This window comes from Lithobates pipiens, unplaced genomic scaffold, assembly GCF_037356315.1.
Source record: "Lithobates pipiens isolate NorthernLeopardFrog02 unplaced genomic scaffold, aLitPip1_a1.2 Scaffold_13, whole genome shotgun sequence".
Lineage (NCBI taxonomy): Eukaryota > Metazoa > Chordata > Amphibia > Anura > Ranidae > Lithobates > Lithobates pipiens.
Genome location: NW_027507718.1, coordinates 37,016,236 through 37,036,039, shown reverse-complemented (window position 1 = coordinate 37,036,039; position 19,804 = coordinate 37,016,236). Strand labels below are relative to the sequence as shown.

General features: G+C 42.3%; 1 protein-coding gene across 3 annotated transcripts in view; it reads right to left on the bottom strand.

Moving 5' to 3' along the window:
* SMARCA2 (SWI/SNF related BAF chromatin remodeling complex subunit ATPase 2) overlaps positions 1-19,804 on the bottom strand; it is a 355,922-nt gene that overhangs the window by 168,062 nt on the left and 168,056 nt on the right. For all 3 annotated transcript variants that reach the window (XM_077475014.1, XM_077475013.1, XM_077475015.1), the window contains exons 8-11: positions 18,944-19,117; positions 16,625-16,798; positions 14,637-14,804; positions 3,216-3,269 (exon numbers count right to left, since the gene is read on the bottom strand). In XM_077475014.1, the coding sequence (XP_077331140.1) occupies positions 3,216-3,269; positions 14,637-14,804; positions 16,625-16,798; positions 18,944-19,117 (570 nt within the window). The remainder of the gene's footprint in view (positions 1-3,215; positions 3,270-14,636; positions 14,805-16,624; positions 16,799-18,943; positions 19,118-19,804) is intronic.

The window sequence follows — 19,804 nt, the reverse complement described above, 5'->3', positions numbered from 1 at the left end:
GGATGCTGCACACTAACAGTTGGAATACATAACCATTAAGCAATACCGATCTACATACATACATACACACACACACACACACACACACACACACACACACACACACGAGTATTATGGTTATAGTATTTTTATTGTTTCACATTTTTCACATTAAGTATATTGTGGTCACTGACATGCATCTTTTTCATGCATTGTGTGACGTGCATTTGTCTGCACTATATATATTATATATGTATAGGTTTTAGTATTTTAATTGCTTCACATGTTTGTACATTTCTTTTTAATGTTTATTCACAATTGGTTATTGTGATCACTATTCAGTTATTTATTTTATATGACATTTGAAGGAAGTGCACCTGTGTGTGTGTATATCCGGGGCGGATCGGGGGGGGGGGGGGGGGGCTGGGGCGCAATTGCCCCCTCTGAGAATGCGAGTGAGTGGGCGGGCAGGTGTCACCGTGGGTGAAAGAGTCGGTGTGCGGCTCCATGACTGAGAGCACGGCTCCGTTGGTGAGAGACAGCAGGTGGCTCCGCGGGCGGCCTGGCTCAGTGACAATGTGTGTGTGGCTACTGGCCAATCAGGGAGCCGGCAGGCGGGAGAGCAGAGATATGACATTATCTCTCACCACCCGGAGCCCGTCCTGCATCCCTGCAGTTCCACCCTCACTATGCAGTGTGCAGGCAGCCGAGAGATTACTTCATCTATCTGCTGCTTGACTGGTAATCTGGTGCCTGGGACAGAGCAAGAGACAATTATAGCAGGCAAGTGACAATCTGCAACGTGTGGCATGGGACGTGCCAAGTGACAATCTGCAACGTGTGGCATGGGACGTGCCAAGTGACAATCTGCAACGTGTGGCATGGGACGTGCCAAGTGACAATCTGCAACGTGTGGCATGGGACGTGCCAAGTGACAATCTGCAACGTGTGGCATGGGACGTGCCAAGTGACAATCTGCAACGTGTGGCATGGGACGTGCCAAGTGACAATCTGCAACGTGTGGCATGGGACGTGCCAAGTGACAATCTGCAACGTGTGGCATGGGACGTGCCAAGTGACAATCTGCAACGTGTGGCATGGGACGTGCCAAGTGACAATCTGCAACGTGTGGCATGGGACGTGCCAAGTGACAATCTGCAACGTGTGGCATGGGACGTGCCAAGTGAAAATCTGCAACTTGTGGCATGGGACGTGGCAAGTGACACTCTGCATCGTGTGGCATGGGACGTGGCAAGTGACACTCTGCATCGTGTGGCATGGGACGTGGCAAGTGACATGGCAAGTGACACTGCATCGTGTGGCATGGGGCGTGGCAAGTGACACTCTGCATTGTGTGGCATGGGACGTGGCAAGTGACGTGGCAAGTGACACACTGCATCGTGTGGCATGGGGCGTGGCAAGTGACACTCTGCATCGTGTGGCATGGGACGTGGCAAGTGAAAATCTGCTTCTGGTGACAGGCGACATGGCAAGTGACAATCCACAACGTGTGGCAGGTGACAGTGGCAGGTGACACGCTCGGAGCTCCCACTGATTCTGCAATATGGCGAGTTGAACCATTACATTTTTTATAACAATGTAATAATAGTAATGCGCTTCAATCATCCTGATACCATAACAACCATGGCTCTGTGATTGATGATTGAAGCTTGATGCTTAACACCAGCCATTTCCCTGATAAAATTTACCCAAAAAAAACAGTTTCTGGCAGCGTCCCTCCCGAGACTAGGCTCTGGATCCGTCCCCGGTGTATATAGGTACATTTTTTTTAGCTGCAACAGATGTGCATTTTTTTTTTTTTTACAAAGACGTCTCTAGTCAGTTTTTTTTTTTTTTACAAAGGTGAATTTAATCATAAAACTTTGTTGGTAGTGGGTGTGGGTCAAATGGCCAAAGGTCACTGAAGTAACTGTAGGGAGGCAGCAAGAACAGATCGAAAGTCAATATGGCTCTCTGCAAGCAGAAGCAGCAACAGGGAGAGGCTTTCTCAGTGCCGTTAAGCAGAAAATATCAACACCCAGTCCCAGAGTATTAACCCCCTTTTATGGCAATAACCATCAGAAAGAAAGGCACTTAAGCATCCTATGTAAAAAAAGGTAGCTCCTGGTGCCTGGCCCAATTGGCTTAAGTGAGTCTTTGGGCACAGGGAAAATCCTGAGGTAATGCCAGCGACTCTGGACTTGGAAAGCATGCTATAGCCAATTTTTACCAGAACAGAGTATGGAAAGTGTCCCACACAGAACGCCCGGAGGTCACTTCCACGCTACTCTTGCAAGTTTCAATCCAGCTGAGTCTGGCTGCAGTACTCCAAAAGCTAGGCTGAGGACGACCACGCCAGGCAGCTACATTTAGAGCGTGAAAATGCCAAAATTCATGTAGAGCAGAGTCTTAATTGAAGTAAAAAAAGAAATTGGCAAAAAAATGGGATAGTCTAACACTGCAGAGCCGAGTTACAAATGTCCATCCTCTTAGGCCAGTAGCAAAAACCTGAGGCATGCTTACAGAAGGAGGGGTTATTATGGCTGGCTTACAGTTCTTTTGTTTGTCAGTGTCCAATCCTCTCTAGTAAGACTTCCTGTGTCCCTCAATGGACAGGAAAGAAAGTGACCTACTGTTTGCCGTTACCTGTCAAGAATATATAAGTACTGTACTGGAGGAAAGCTGTGTGGAGTTGGTTTTTGCTATAGCCTCCTTTAGGATGGCTGCCACACCTCTGCAAAAACATCAAGCGATGTGGGGTCACTCTCAAACCATTCAGAAATTTTCAAGGGCAGAACTGAATAATTTACTGTGGGTCTATCCAATAAATGTAATGTTTTAGGTTACATTGTGCTCCCTTCAACTAGTGTGTGTTCAGATCTGTTTTAGGTAACAAACTTTAAGGGACCTTTCTCAAAGTCGACGACTTTTACACAGAACCATACAATGTCGTTTAAGCCGGAACAAAAAATGGTAAAAAAAATAATAATAATATGTAAAATGTATTTTGTATAGCTTTAGCAATGTTGGAACATGCCAGAAGGGTACCACCAATAATAGGGTACAAAAAAGTGAAATGCCCAATAGAAAAATACCCATATATACCTAAAAGACTGGAGAAAAAAACATTGCTAAGAGGCACCAGGTATATTACAACAACATATAACAGCAAACAGAATTGCAATTTGGGTTATTTTAATGGAATAAATGTTTACAATTGCAATAGTAAAGCATACCTCTCCATCAGGTCCAAGGCCAGATACAATCCCTTCAGCGATCTCTTCAATCTTCTGTAACAAACATTACAATGAATTCAATTTATGTGAAATTAACGTGTGTGTGTGTGTGTTTATGATGAGATATACATGCAAAATACGAATTTTGTAAATCCCACCACTAGAAGGCAGGACACCAACAAGTGAGTATTAACAATTCTACTCTAACATTTCACGGCTCACATTTATCACTAAGTTTAGCACCATGCAAGCAAAAAATACTGTGCAACAAAAAGAATTCCACCTGGGATGGTAACTTGCTGTCTTATTTGCCTCAAAGCGGATTCATTTTACTTTTAGAACACAGGATGACAGACAGTGGACACATCCCAAACTCAGGAAAATGGAAAGGGAGGTTTACTCCACTTGGGCAGACTTTGGTGAGACGACCATCACCGGGATTGGATACAGTGCTATGATTTCTGATATGTCGGAACACAGCCTGCACACCACCTACTGCTCCTCTGATAGTGTTAAGGAGTCACTGTAGTGGCTATAAAAACAAGGACCTATACTAAATACTTACCCTAAGCTCCTAAAGAAGCACTTTGGTGTGAAATATGTAGAGCTCCACTTTGCTACATCAACATAACCCAAGCCCGTCCAGACATTGACAGCCGCAATTCTTTGGCGCATTGATTTTGGTTATGATAGGGCTATGTTGGTGGTTTGGTTGATGGTTATGCCTTACTTGGGGTAGCATGTTTTTGTGCAAGTTTTAATCTACAACACTACGTTTAGATTTTATGACAAATACATGAATACTTTAGGATTTTTGTGTATTTGGTGCCTATAAAGTCCATAAGGGTTCACTAACAAAAATTTGCTACATGGAGTTTATACTGCACATCTAGCAGCTTCACATGGTAGTGAGGGACATGGTTAGTTTGGGCCAAGTTGGCCTAAACATACTATGTAAAGTATATCAAAAGATGTAGGTCAGCTTTAACACAAACTGAAGTGTCTTGCGAACCACCACCAGAAACTTCTACATTCTACAGGAAAGCCAAGGTGTACCAATATTCAAGACATGTTGCTGTGGATTTGTGAAATGCCACAGATAAAAGATATCTTCAAAACATCATATATGCTGGAACATCCATTGAACTGCATCTTTCGCTGGCAATTCTGCAGTCATCCAAACAAATGTTCCCATTGAAACAGTTCACATCTATTCTGGTTACATTGGCAAAAATGTAGTTTGCTACACTGACTACAATCACAAGGGCAAATAGAGAGGATGAATCTCTAACAGGGACACAGACCGTAATACAAGCTGGGAAGAGGTTCTAATGATTCCCCATTTTATAAAATAAAAAAAAATACTTTTTAAAACACACTAAGAATGACAAAAAGAAATTGGCAGAGTCTCTTTAAAGGAGCAGCAAAATCTAAAGACATACATATCTACATTTTGTTCTGGACAATTAGTATTAATTGCATGTGAGAAGCTGTCTGAGCAAGACATACGTGCTTAGAGCGCCGCACCTACCAAGACCTGACAGCCATGCATCAGCGAGTCTCGCAACCATGACTCAGCTCATAGCCGCGACACACCGGAGCAACCCGTGATGGTGTTTGGCAGCTCAGAGAGTAAAACTGAAGCTGAAATCAATTTGGGATGTGCTGGTGAGGGTCTCGTCCAAGATGGCAGCACCGCCATCTTCCCGACCTGAAACACCGCTCACACATCAAAGCTGCATCAGCACCAAGCAGCCACAATGGAAGGCAAGTCAGACTCTGAATTTGGAGTGACCCCCATAGCTCTGCAAGGTGACACCTTCAAGTTTGAACTACTCCATCAATTAGAACTGGATGCTCAACAAGGCCCTGAAGAGCACCTCAGATGCCATTACAGACAAGCTAACAGGGGAGATCCGAGATGTGGTTCGCCACACTTCCATCTTAGAACAGCAGGTAGATGAGCAAGATGTCCTCTCATGTAACCAGGGTGAAGAAATGGAGACCCTCCATGAAGCAATCCCTGACTTATATGCTCAGCTTTCATCTCACTCAACATCACGCTGGCGTACGTAAATAAATGGTAGAAACAACATCTTATGCTCGATCCAGCTGACTGGACACAAATCTGGCAAGCAACTAAATCCACATCACTAAATATCACGGCCCTTGAAACCCCCTTGAAACCCCCCCCCCCCCTCTTTCGAGGCTGTGACACACCAGGCACACATGCTCATATTTGGTGGGAGTGCCCCACAGTCCATACCTTTTGGTCAGATGGGTTTGAAATTCTATCAACTCTCCAACACATTCGTGACACCTGACCCAACAGTGGCGCTTCTGAATAACAAACCATTGGCTCTAACACACTGTCAGTTTAAACACTTACTCTATTCCAACAGCAGCTAAACAAACCATCACAAATCATAGAAATCCTCCTATGTATCCTAGCAGTGAAAAAGTGTCACTCAAGCAATGATCTATGCCAAAACTGAAGCAGTCATACACAATACAGTGTCCCCATATGAAAAGCTCTTGAGGCCCTGAATCGCTCACTACCTATCTCCAGGCTTTGATGACTCTTACTGCCTTGACTGCTCTTGCACCCTAAACAACCTATCCCTACTTCCAAAAATACTTTTATTGAAGCTTCATATGACAAGTGGTTAACAAATGGAGCAGGGGACAAAAAGGTAGACGCGTTTCACGCAAATGGTAATGACCAAGTGGTAACATTTGCGTGAAACGAGTCTACCCTTTTGTCCCCTGCTCCATCTGTCAACCACTTGTCAAATGAAGCTTCAATAAAAAAGGATTTTTGGAAGTGCAGCCACCCGGAATCATTTCCTTAGGTTACACAGCATGCGAGCTGAGCTAGCACCTGACTGGTGTGTGTGTGGGGATTAACCAGAGACTCACCTGGAGCGGCTTGTCTTATTTCATCCTATCACTACTGGTTAAACTGGCAAGGATCCTCTCTAGGGACTCTCCCCGTCTGCCATTACCACACCCTCCACATCTTCCTTTCTTCTCCTCCTCTCTAAACTACCTTGCTCACTTTTGTTTCCTACTTTCTCTGGGTTCCGATAGGTCTTCTGGCTTTTTTAGCCTGAGAATGCAGAGACCATAGTCCTCGCTCTTCTTTGTCTATCTCTCCATTTTTAGGGATATTACCTGCGTGTATAGCACTGTGGAAAAGACCAGAATATATCCCTAATGCCCCAAGCTGAACTCCTTCTCTGAGCAGTTTATCGAGAACATCCCTTTTGACTAGTCTAATTGATGTTGCTTTATATTTTTGTCCTATATTATTTTGGATAGCAACCTTCTCTACCTGAGGCTCACATCTTAGGGTATGTCCTATTGCTATACATGTCTGAAGGTTGTAATATGCTAGTTTTATACAATATGCCATTTGTTGACTGATTTTGTACAGACTCCTATTTAACATGAGTTAAAATGCGATTACTTACTTTTATTTTTATATAAAGGGGATCTTTAGTAAATCAACCAATAAAATAATCTTCACCCAATACATACACAGTGTGTGAATCGTCACTTGAATTATCCAATCATGTGAAAAGCATCTGCATGATTGTGTTTTCAAAGTGAAAGGGAATTCTTTTTACATGACTGAATAACTAAAGTTACTATTTGCAAAATTTTGAGCAAAGAATCTTCAATTCCTCAAGAGGAACTGCAATCTGCCCATATAATTTGTAATAAAACATCTTTGCCATTCTAAAGCTTCCCTCCAATCACTTTGCATATTATTTTATATAAGCTGTGATTCTGTGCTGCAGAAATCTCCCTCCACCGAGTCTGGCTGCAACTATTTTAATTGTGGGCAGCTGAACCTGCTGCCCGTTCACTTTCTGGATTTACACAGAGCCACACCTCGAGCTCTGCAGCTTTCATTGGCCCTCTTATAACACATCCCCCCTCCCTTCCTTGAAAACTCTCAGGCGAGTGAGAGCGCTGTGCAGGTCATGAGCCTAGGCTTTTTACCAAACAAGAAACAGGAAGTAGGCAGTATAAGGTATTTACTGGCAAAAAATAAAAAATAAGACTTATGTCATACTTGCCTGTAAAATCCTTTTCTTTGAGTACAACATGGGATACAGAGTCAGGCTAATATTCATTACCTGCTGGGTTATGCTTCATTATTAGGTGAATGGAAACTGGTAGACCAAAGGACTTCAGACAGCAAGTGATCCTCTATATAACCCCTCCCATACAGGAAGCACTTCAGTTTTGTAGCAAGCACTGAATCCTCAAAAAAAAAAAAGTGGGGGGAGGTCTCTGTATCCCATGATGTACTTAAAGAAAAAGGATTTTACAGGCAAGTAGGACGTAAAAATCCCATTTTCTTTTTCATACATCATGAGACACAGAGCCAGGCTAATATTCATTACCTGCTGGGATGTCCCAGAGCAAAAGCCTTGAGGGGAGGGAGACACCCTGCCAAACAATAGCCATCAGAACTTATACGGCAGCCCGTAGTACACTGCAGCCGAAAGCCGAATCCTTGGCTGCTTGAACATCCACTTGATAACAGTTTGTGAACGTATGCACTGAAGACCAGGTAGCAGCCTTACAAATCTGAGCCACAGATACCTGATGGCAAAAAGTCCAGGAGATTCCTACACCCCTGGTAGAATGAGCTCTCCCCCTAAAGGGAGAAGCTTTATGTTTCCGACCGTAAGCGAGAATGGTCAATTGACGGACCCAACTGGCAATGGAAGCTGCCTGCCCCTTTTTGGGTCCTTTTAGTAAAGACAAAAAAAAATCTCAGCAGATCTAGACAAAAATTTGACTGCCCGGACAATGTCCAAAGAATGCAATCGTGTCTCTTCCACCGAACGAGGCTGAGAGAAAAAAAAGGCAAAATAATTTCCCGATTTAAATGAAAGGCTGACACCACTCTTGGCAAAAAGGATGGAACAGGTCGTAAAAAGACTGTCATGTTGAAGGATCAAGTAGGGTTCCCTGCATGCAAGGGCTGCCAACGCCGACACCCTTCTATCTGAGGTGATAGCCATCAGGAAGGTAAGCTTGCATGACAGCAAGTCTAATGGAATTTCCTTAATAGGTTCAAATGGTTGTTTCTGTAACACAGACAGCACCAAGTTCAAGTCTCAAGGACACATAGGTGACCTAATGGTGGGAAGCAAGTGAGTTGGCCCCTGCATAAAGGTTCCAATCAGTGCATGGGAGGCTAAAGGCCTTTGGTAGAATACTGATAGGGCCGAAACTTGACTGATTGTACTCAAAGCCAAATTTGATTTCCACAGCTGACTGTAGAAAAAAGAGAATTCTCCCAATCGCCTATTTCCGAGGATGCCATTTTCTGGCTTCACACCAAGCAATATAAGTCTTTCAGACGTTATGATAAATCTTCCTAGCGATAGCTTTTCTAGCATTCACTAGAGTAGACACCACTGGTCCCGAGACCATGGTCTCGGCCATGGTCTTTTAACACCCTGACTTCAATAGCCATGCCGTCAAATTTAGAGACTGTAAATTGGGGTGGAAGATAGGACCTTTAGACAGTAGATCAGGGTGGTGTGGAAGAGTCCAGGGCACCAGAATGACTGGAATCCCTTCTCTCCGAATCCTGCGCAACAAGTGTGGAAGGTGAGGGATTGGAGGGAAAGAATAAACCAGGGAGTACTGGCTCCATGGAATTATCAGAGCATCTGCTCCAATTGCCAGAGGATCTCTTGTTCAAGACACAAACTGCTCTAGCTTGTTGTTGAATCTGGATGCCAGTAGGTCCACCTCTGGCCATCCCCAATGTTGGCAAATTTCCTGGAACACCTCTGGGTGTAGGGACCATTCACCCGGGTAGATCTGCTGGTGGCTGAGATAATCAACCCTCCAGTTCTCTACTCCTGGGATATGGACTGTCGATATTCACCATCCAGGATCATAGGGCCAGATGTACTGCCCATAATTCTAGGACGTTGATGGGCAGGGTCTGCTCTGTTGCTGACCATTTCCCCTGGGCTGTGAGCATTCTAGGGTTGCTCCCCAGCCTGAGAGACTGGCATCTGTAGTCCGTAATCTCCAAGTTACTGGGAGAAAGGATTTCCTTTCGCAGGTTCTGATCCTGCAACCAACAGTTTAGGCTTAAGCACGCCTGAGGAGATAATCACATTGGAAAATCCAGGGCTTTTCTTCCTCTGTTCCAAGCCAACAAGATGTCTAGTTGTAAAGGCATGGAATGGAACTGGGCATAGAGTGCTGCCTCAAAGACTCATAGAGAGCCGAATGTAGGGTTGTCTGGTGCCCCTTATCTGCCACACCTGATCCTTCAGGGCACAGATCCATATGAGTGGCAAGAATACTCTTACTTGGACCGTGTTTAGAATCAGACCTAAATATTTTAGACTTTGAGCTGGTCTCAAGGCTGACTTTTCGGTATTTATGATCCAGCCTAAGCTTTTCAAATACCTCACTGTGTATATTATGCTCCACAGATAAAATAATAAAAACAGTGTAGCGCTTCAATAATAATAAGTGTAATCAACACAAATTATAAAAATAATAATAACAAAACAAAAATCACACAAAACTAAATGCCTGAAAATAAAAGTCCAACATAAGGCACTCATTCCACTATGTTGATGGCATAGGAGTGGCCAGACCGTCACATGGAAGGAAAATAGTGTACTGGACGAATATGTTCATGCAGGTAGACTTGATTGTAAACATCAGTGAATAGTAGATAAATACTTCTTACCGGAACAGTTGGACTCACACAGTCATATGACGGCTGAGTCTGGAAGGCTTGGGGTCACAGTCAAGGACCAAGGAGTGTGAGGAGAGAGGTCAGTTGAGCTAGTGGAGGAGCTCCAGGCGGTTGTAGGCTCAAAGATGGATCCTTTCAGATGGAACATCAAAGGTCGAAGTAATCAAGCTCAAACGCAGCCCGTTGGACCAATACTCCAGCCTCCCCCGAATGGGGAGGGGGGTGTTTGTAAAGTTTTAAACCAAAACCATGGAGAAAAAGGAAAAGAAAAAAAGGCTCCACATGGTGCGGGTCAAACAATATAAAAACGTTGGTTTATTGAAGTCAAAAGGTAATAAATGACTTAGTGATCACATAAAAAAACGAAATGAACTTAAAAGCAATGTGGGGTACCAACAGCTCGCCCGACGCGTTTCGACATATGTGTCTTCAACTGGGGCATGCCCCAGTTGAAGACACATATGTCGAAACGCGTCGGGCGAGCTGTTGGTACCCCACATTGCTTTTAAGTTCATTTCGTTTTTTTATGTGATCACTAAGTCATTTATTACCTTTTGACTTCAATAAACCAACGTTTTTATATTGTTTGACCCGCACCATGTGGAGCCTTTTTTTCTTTTCCTTTTTCTCCATGGTTTTGGTTTAAAACTTTACAAACACCCCCCTCCCCATTCGGGGGAGGCTGGAGTATTGGTCCAACGGGCTGCGTTTGAGCTTGATTACTTCGACCTTTGATGTTCCATCTGAAAGGATCCATCTTTGAGCCTACAACCGCCTGGAGCTCCTCCACTAGCTCAACTGACCTCTCTCCTCACACTCCTTGGTCCTTGACTGTGACCCCAAGCCTTCCAGACTCAGCCGTCATATGACTGTGTGAGTCCAACTGTTCCGGTAAGAAGTATTTATCTACTATTCACTGATGTTTACAATCAAGTCTACCTGCATGAACATATTCGTCCAGTACACCATTTTCCTTCCATGTGACGGTCTGGCCACTCCTATGCCATCAACATAGTGGAATGAGTGCCTTATGTTGGACTTTTATTTTCAGGCATTTAGTTTTGTGTGATTTTTGTTTTGTTATTATTATTTTTATAATTTGTGTTGATTACACTTATTATTATTGAAGCGCTACACTGTTTTTATTATTTTATCTGTTGAACTTTGTTTGTTTTTAGTGTTGGCTGCTGTTTTGGCTGTTGTGGCCATCTTTTCACCAACTATAGCGCAGTGTTTTTCCCCTTTTATATTATGCTCCAGTCTAGAGCCTTTACTGAGCGATCTCTTAGCAGAAGGTTGTCTAGATACTTGAACACCATGATCCCTTGGGCCCTTAGACCCAGTACTGGTACTAGGACCTTTGTGAACACCCATGGAGCTGTAGCAAACCTGAAAGGTAGAGCCACAAACTGAAAATGACGTTCTTCTACTGCAAAACGTAGGAACCTCTGATGAGACTGAAAGATAGCTACGTGCAAGTACGCGTCCTTTATATCGATGGAGGCTAAAAAGTCTCCCCTCTGGAGTGAGGTTACTACTGAGCGGACAGACTCCATCTGAAAGGATTGTATCAATAAACCCTGTTCCAAATTATTATGCCAATGATATTTTTATCATTTACCTAAAAAATGTATGTAAACAGTCAGCATAATTCTCATGTTATCAGCTATTAAGACTACAATTCAAATTTTATTCAACAAACCTCCTAATAGTTTTTTTTTTCTGTGGGTGCAAACACCCACAGCTAGCCCAGAACTCCCCCATATGGTCACCGTACACAGGTGTCCAGCCTTTAGCTAGGTTGACGGATTGTTACAATCACTAAGACACTCCACAATAATAAAGGGGTTTCACTTACTCATCCAGGAGCAAGGCCACTTAGAAGCTAAGAGCCAAATCTTCACCCTTCACGGCGGGTTCCTGTCACTTGGACCTTCAAGGACTAGGTACCCTTTCATGTTTAGGGTCCACTCCCTTGACCCGTACAGCACCCTGCAGAAAATGCCTTAGAGCTATAGTGTCCAGGATTTCCACTCCGCAGGGTCCAGCGCCCGGAGGCCACGTTACAGGCAAAACCTTGCAGGATCTTGAGTCTTCTTTGTGAGGCTCGGGTACCATTTATCTTAGCATAAAAGCCTGTGTCAAATGGATCCAATTGGTCAATCCCTTGATTTGTTTTTCATCCACCTTGCAGACACTGGTAAAAAACTGAAGTGCTTTATGGGAGGGGTTATATAGAGGATCACTTCCTGTCTGAAGACCTTTGGTCTACCAGTGTCCATTCACCGAATGATGAAATATAACCCAGCAGGTAATGAATATTAGCCTGACTCTGTGTCCCATGATGTATGAAAAAGAAAAACATTTTTACTATCCAAAGTTAAAACAACAAGGGCTGAAGATTTAATAGATGGAAAATTGAAAAAAAAAATGACTGAAGGTCCGCTTTAACTCTTAAATGAAAAAGCCTTCCTGTCTTGATAAAAAGCAGTGTAACACACTTTAACCACTTCCATACCAGCCCTTTTTCTGGAACTTTATGTTTACAAGTTTAAATTAGAATTTTTTTTCTAGAAAATTATTCAGAACCCCAAAACATTATGTTTTTTTTTTTGTTTTTTTTAGCAGAGACCCTAGGGAATAAAATGGCGGTCATTGCAACTTTTTTTGTTGCACCGTATTTGCAGAACAATTTTTCAAATGCGTTTTTTGGGGGAAAAAGGTTTTATGAAAAAAAAAAAAAAAAACAGTAAAGTTAGCCCAATTTTTTTTTGTATAATGTGAAAGATGATGTTACGCTGAGTAAATAGATACCCAACATGTCAAGTTTTAAAATTGCGCACACTTGTGGAATGGTGCCAAACTTTGCTACTAAAAATTCTCCATAGTCAAAGCTTTAACATTTTTTACAGGTTACCAATTTAGAGTTAGAGGAGGATCTTGGGCTAGAATTGTTTCTCCCGCTCTAACGCATGCGGCAATATCTCACATGTGCGTATGCGTTTACCTCTGTGCGCGAGCACGAGGGCGATTTTTTTTGTTTGTTTTACTAAAATTTTCTTATTTTTACACTTTCTCTTTTTTTTATCAGTTTTATTCCTATTACAAGGAATGTAAACATCCCTTGGAATATGAATTGTGGTCCTCTCTATGGAAAGATCTGTGAACTCTCCTCCAGGCTGGGAAGACTGAGCTCCAAAAAAAAAAAAAAAAAAAGAAAAAAAAAAAAAAGAAGAAGGATCTTTCTTTCCAGCTGTGTCCTTGGGATTGTTTACTTCTGCCGGCCTCCAAAAGGTCAGAGATGACTGGGGACCATTTGAGCAGTGTCGGTGATGGATTCCTTCTCCGGCTCGCCAATTGTACAGACGAGCTGGGAAAAAGCACTGAAGGGTGGATGGATGTCCCCTTCCGCCGCTTGTAAGAACGATCAAGGGGTTGAGCTGCCGCTATGATTGTTCTTACAGTGCACAGAATCACAAGCTGTAAAAGATGATATCTGAATGATGCAGGCATCATTCAGATAGCCCCACTCAAAGACATCATATAATGTCCTTGGGCTGGAAGTGTTTAAAGGGGGCTAACCTTCCTATCCTTTACAGCCAAAGAAGCTGCCATCTTAACCTCCTTGATCTGCAGTTGTCATGGTTCTCCGTGTATGATCAGCTTGAACACCAGTTACCTGATGGCTTGATAGTTCGGTTGAGAGCCAACATATGCACACTTATAACAGTTATTCAAAGCATTCCTTGAATGCAACTATTTTGGAACGTGTTAAAGCAGTTGCAATCCTCAGACATGAAATATGAACAAAGCACAGGCTTCTATATTGTTTACTTGTTAGTTTACTCTCTGCTGCGTTCTTCCTCTGGTTTTTGCATGAGTCACTTCTGACAGCTTTTTCACACTCCAAGAAAGAATTGGTGACTTGGGAGGAGAGCTCCAGTACACAGCCTGTGATTTACAGCCACAGCTGTGCCTGTTCCCCTGTACTGTTAGGGGGGTGTGTCTTTTCCCTCCAATCGGGGATCAGGGCACTCTTCACTGAGCTCAAAGATCCCTGCTCCCTGCTTTTCAGAGCCGAGAGATGCTGTGTAAAATGCATTTTGGAAGACTGTAGAGAAGGGAGGGCTGCAGACAAACAGGCATAACTTCCATAGGATGATTCCCGATGTATTACCTAATGCTAGTCACTTCACTTCACTATGTGCAACGGTTTACCACCACTCTAAGGTAAGCCATAGATGATGCAATTCAAAAGAAATTTTCTCTATTCCCTCATCCAACACAATCCATGTTGATGGGGGAATCCCTCCTGCTGAGTTCCTGGTGGGAGTTAGGGGGGACACAGTGATTATGCTGGAGGCTATAGCTGCTGGTAATAATCGCATACTAGAAATCCGATATGCTGGCTGTAGCAAGTCGATCGATGGATTAACTTGGGTACAACCGGCCTGCCCATAGACGATTTGAATCTCAGCCGGTCCCTGCTGAACCAGCCAAGAAGTGAACCATCTATTTCCGGTTTAAATCAGTGGGTTTAGTTATATTTTAACATCCATAAAACCAGAGAGACATAAAATGTGTACTATAAAATGTAACTGCCATTGTATACTAGCTTTTATTTAATATATGTTGTATTGTAATGTCCAGTCTGCATCTGTGCTTACCTTCTTTCTTCTCCTCTTCTTTTTCTCCTTGGCAGCTTGTGCTTTTTTGTGCTCCCACACCAAGCTGGTGAGGTTTGCTACATACTCATCAGTTTGTTGGAGCAGATAGGCCAGACGGCGATCTTTTTTCTGATCAATCAGTTTTCGGTATCCTTCTTCATCTTCAGCCTGTTAAAGAAAAAAAAAAAATGACACTCATCTTGTATATGAATAACTAAAAAGAATGCATTATTCTGAAACATTTCAGAAAACATCTGTAAACACCAGTACATTACTACATGTCAGAGATAAGAGCATCTTCAAAAGCTTTAAAGATGCGAAAGAGAGTAATTTTCAACAGTCTTTATGACTACAGAAAAAAAGCATTTTAACTTTTTTGTAAAATGGTTCTGTGTAAGATCAAACACAGAATATATCTGGAAAGTGTCTATATGAAGCTCTAGCCCAGTATATATTATACAGCAGTCTGCATAAGCCCCCCACCTCCCCCTCACTTAGCATTCCATTTCTGTTAAAATGTTTGCACTTAACTATCAAGAACAACACTCTCCAGATTGGCAATCCTGGCAGGTGTCAGCACTCTTAAACCTCCTGCACAAAAAAATGCTGCATTAAAATTTGTGCAGCTCCTCTTTTTTTTTTCCAACTAAATTTGAGCGTGGCTCTATTATAGCCAATAAATCCATGTGCACAGTAGCATTTAGATCCCCATTCTAAAGTAGTGTTCAGAAGAGCCATAAAATGCATAAATGCCATGTTCAATGCAAATGCACACTACTGGCACCACCTGCCTCCTAGCACAGAAAGGCTATAGGTGGCAGGAGCTAGGAGGCAAGCAGTTATAGCTGCCTATTGTCCTTTGTTGCTAGGAGGCAGATGGCACTATTGGTAGCAGTTGCTGCTCAGGGTTGACACCTCAATCATAGGATGCAATCAGTGGGTGGTCACTGCTCGTTACTTATTACTGATGTTAACATGTCACCCCTTAATGAAGGAGTCACAATGTGAAGAAGGACAAGCCTTTAGTCATTTATGAATTCTTAAATATCTGAAGGCCAGTCATTCTGTACATGCACAGCCAGTGGCCAATGACTCATAGCGGACATGTGTTCATGGTTGCTAAGACGCAAGTGGCTCAAGCTGCTTAGAGTCTTTAATTTCTAGGATGCCGGCAGCTCAAGCCACTTAGCATCCTAGTAGCCAATAGTGTGCTGTGCACTTGCACTTACATGCATACAGCATAAGGACAGTATCTGATGCAGGAGCTTGTTGTCAGCATTGAATGGTGTATTTTAATTGCACCCATGTGCACGAGCCTATATCAACAGACACAGTTTTATTGACCTAAAGTCCAAAATGATGCAACTGTTAGATCCCTTACTTCTGGCGACAACTCCCTGATCTCCTGCCAGATACCAGGTTTTCAGCCTCTTGATTGGCTAGCAGACATGATATGACTCCTGCACATGCAAGCCATTTATCCTGGCATACAAGTACTGTGCCAAGAATGTATGTTGACCTGCTCATGTACTAGTAGGCAGAATGTAAAAAATAAAAGTAAAAAAAATAAAAACACTGCAGAAAACAACACTGGTAGGTTTCATTAAGGCTTCATTCACATGGGTGCTTAGCCCTGTGCAGCAGTCAGTCATTTCTTTCCTGCACACAGTTCAGCAGTAGTATTAAAAAGTAAACAAATTCCTCTGGCCACTGCATGAGGCTGAGTGCCCTTGTGAATGAGCCCTAAAGATATACAACATTTACTGAGCACTTCTAACTTTAACTTTCTTTTGGGAAACCATTAAATTGGCCAGTTTATCTGTTAGAAGCAATTAATAGATAATTTTATTAGATGACTTTGCTCCATCGTTCCATATGGCAGTCATTATTTCAAGTAGCACTTAAAACTAAAAGCTGCATAGTATATCTGTATAATAATAGTTTTCAGTTTAAAAAAAAAAAAAAAAAAAAAGAAGACATGCACTTACCATAAGTCTTCTCATTCTTTCCTTCTCAATTCGCTCAGTCTCCTTTTTCTGTTCTCTTTCAGTATTCGCATGCCATGTAGCAACAGCTTTGGAAAGTTTTTGGATTTTGCCAGTGACAGATCTGTGGTACTCTTTAAAATCTTTTGCATGTTGCAATATACTGTTGAGATATTCCTACAATAAAAATATATATATTTCTTGACAAAGAAGAAATATTAAAGGCTACTTACTTTGTATAATATTATTTCACAACACACATGCACATCCTACAGCTACTAAAATTATTAAAAAGAAGTTTTCGATATGGATATTATATACTGTACATAGCCACATTGCTCCAGCTTGGCTAAATGTAACTATACATATACCATACCTGGCAGATGCACCTGGAAGCTGAAAATCACTGAAGTTTTTCAAGGTCCTGCTTCATTTTGAGCACAGGTCAGCCGGCTGCTTGGCAAGGGTGCCATTCAGAGAATGCTTTGCATCTTCTCAATGAATGCAAAGTGTTTTCTGTTTGGAAAAGGTGGGAGAGTGTGATATCGGTATCCAGCCTCTCGACTTTGCATTTTCGGAAGGGTTCTCTAATTGGACAAAGTATTCTTGTGCCAAGTGGACAAACTCCTGTGTTCAGAATGCAGCAGGGCGGCCACTCAATGAAGGACCCGGAAGCTAGTGTAGATCACTGGAGTAGTGGTGTCTACTTCAATGATTTCCAGCTTTCAGGGTGAACAGCAAGGTATGGCAAATGCACAGTTAAATTTGGTCCAAGCTGGATCAATGTAACTATGTATAATATCTATACCTGGAATTCTTCTTAAAAGTACTAATACTTGGGGGGGGGGTCTCTATATCAAAGTTTTTACCGAAGAGTCGCACATTTTTCCAATTCAATCATGAGTGAAAGAGGTTTATATCGTAGGTGAAAATATTGATAAAGAGATAAAGAGACACCTAGAAGTTCCTTGCACATACCTGCAGGGATTCTGTCGGTATTCTGACTGATGGGCAAAGTTTTAAAACTACTTGATAACAACTTAGCTTTCCCAGTTTCTCCCAGACCCCATACATTCCTATTAGTTCCTCACAATGATGGGTTCCCTCTATCAGGGGAAGCAACAGAAATTGGACAGACAGCACGGTCCAAATGTTGCAAAGAATGTGCCATTTTCCACAAAGGAAAGCCACATTCACGATCCATTCTGTAAATCTGCTGTATGATCATTCTAAATGCCTGTCTAGCAAGAGTTAGACCAAGTTCTCACTTGCTAAAATTATTAACGCTGAGAGTAAATTGAACCGATGGCCTTATAGTGCGTTTTTGACACATGTTAAAAAACCCACTCAAACGCCCTCTGGTGATTTTTTGTTTCCACCTCACCGATATTCCACCTCACTGATATTTGGTTAACGCTTGTCAAATGCTTTGTAGATGTGCTACAGGCATGTTTACAGCGCTTCACCATAGATTTGAATAGTAGGAGTCGACACGCTTCAACTCCTCCCAGACTGGACATGTAGCTTCATTTATGCCACACAGTGGTGTGACATGATGCCAAGACTACAGGTTTATCAAATGTGAACAGTTCTGCCACTGTCCATTTCATCCACTGAAGACTGCTTCACTAGGCGTTCAAGGAATGGCAAAAACATGCCTCAAATTAATGTTTTTTTTAATGCCAATATGAACAGGGTTTTACAAATTTATATGGCAGTTTGTAGCTGGCTACTGAAGACTGCAGCTGGATACAATACAATCTTTCTGCAGCTGGAAACCACTGATGTGCCATGACAATCAGCAGCTTAATTGTGTTGAAAGCTTGTGAATTTGCAGGTAGCTCCAACTGCCTCAAAAAAAGGTCAGTTGCTCAGTGGCTGAGGTACAAATCACTGGAATCCCATTTACCACAGATTTTTTCATTGGCTGCAAATCATTTCCCATAATACACAAAAACAATAAAAACTAAACAGAGAACGTCTGAACCTGCAACAGAATTGCTAATGTGACATGGCACCTACAATAGATAATGATCGGATATAACTCTTGGCGCAAAATACTCAAAGTAGCGACTATGTGGATAGTTCAGCTCTGGCTCAGTGATTAAACTTACCAAATAAATTGTTTCTCAAATTTAAAGTACACTTTACATACGAGATATACATCAGCATAAGGCGGTGGGGCTTGATGAACCAGGGAATCGGTTTTTATACAATATGTGATGCTGTGTGCTTAGACTCAGAGATTATGGTCACTGATGGATAAATAGGTGCTTGCACAATTGCAAACATTTATCAAAAGAGAAAAAAATAATAAATTACCTGGTGCTTTTGTCTACGCTTCCTTTCTTGTTCGATCTTTTGCTGCTTCTCCAACTTTTCAGTCATTCGAGCCTCACGTAGTGTCTGTCGCTTGCTTCTCTTGTACGCTTTAGAGTTCAGAGCAGTCTCAAGAGTGGTATCCCGTCGCATGCATGCCACAACTTCCTGTCTCAACTGGACAACAGAAACATGGAAGCAAGGTGGTGTTTAAAAGGAAGAAAAACACAAACTTAAACTTTAAATAAGGAACTTTTTGGAGTGGGGATCTTTTGTCATGTTCAAAACTGATTAAAAATCTTCTTATACAATGTGTAGAAATTGGGTAAGACAGTAACTAAAAATTATCCTACGAATGCTAATTCTGAATCAAGAGCAGTGAACCCAGAGTATCAAGATTAAGGATGAGCCCCGAAGTGTTCACACACTACGCGTGCAGAGCCCGCCAGGAAGTCGGCGCATTGCTAATCACAGACAGTAAGACATTGACCGATGTTCGGCTGCAGAGATCGGGACATGTCTCACTGCCTGTGATTAGCGCAGCGCTGCACCCAATTCCTGGCGGGCTCTGCACATAGAGTGTGCGAACGCGCCGGAGCTCATCCCTTGTCAAGATATACCTTAAAATCCAGTTTATGTTTGGAACACAATCTCTGTGTCTTTCACTCACTGCTGCCCTTTCAACTTTTACATTTTAGTGGAGCAACCCACTGAGCAGAAAGTATAATGGCTTTTGCTCAATTTAGTCTTAAAGATTATAAACTGTTGTTAAACATAAATAAAAACATTCCACGGCTCAAATCTTTATTTTTTTAACAACATTTTATCACACCATGCATCCATAAAACTTAAAGCTTGTAACCT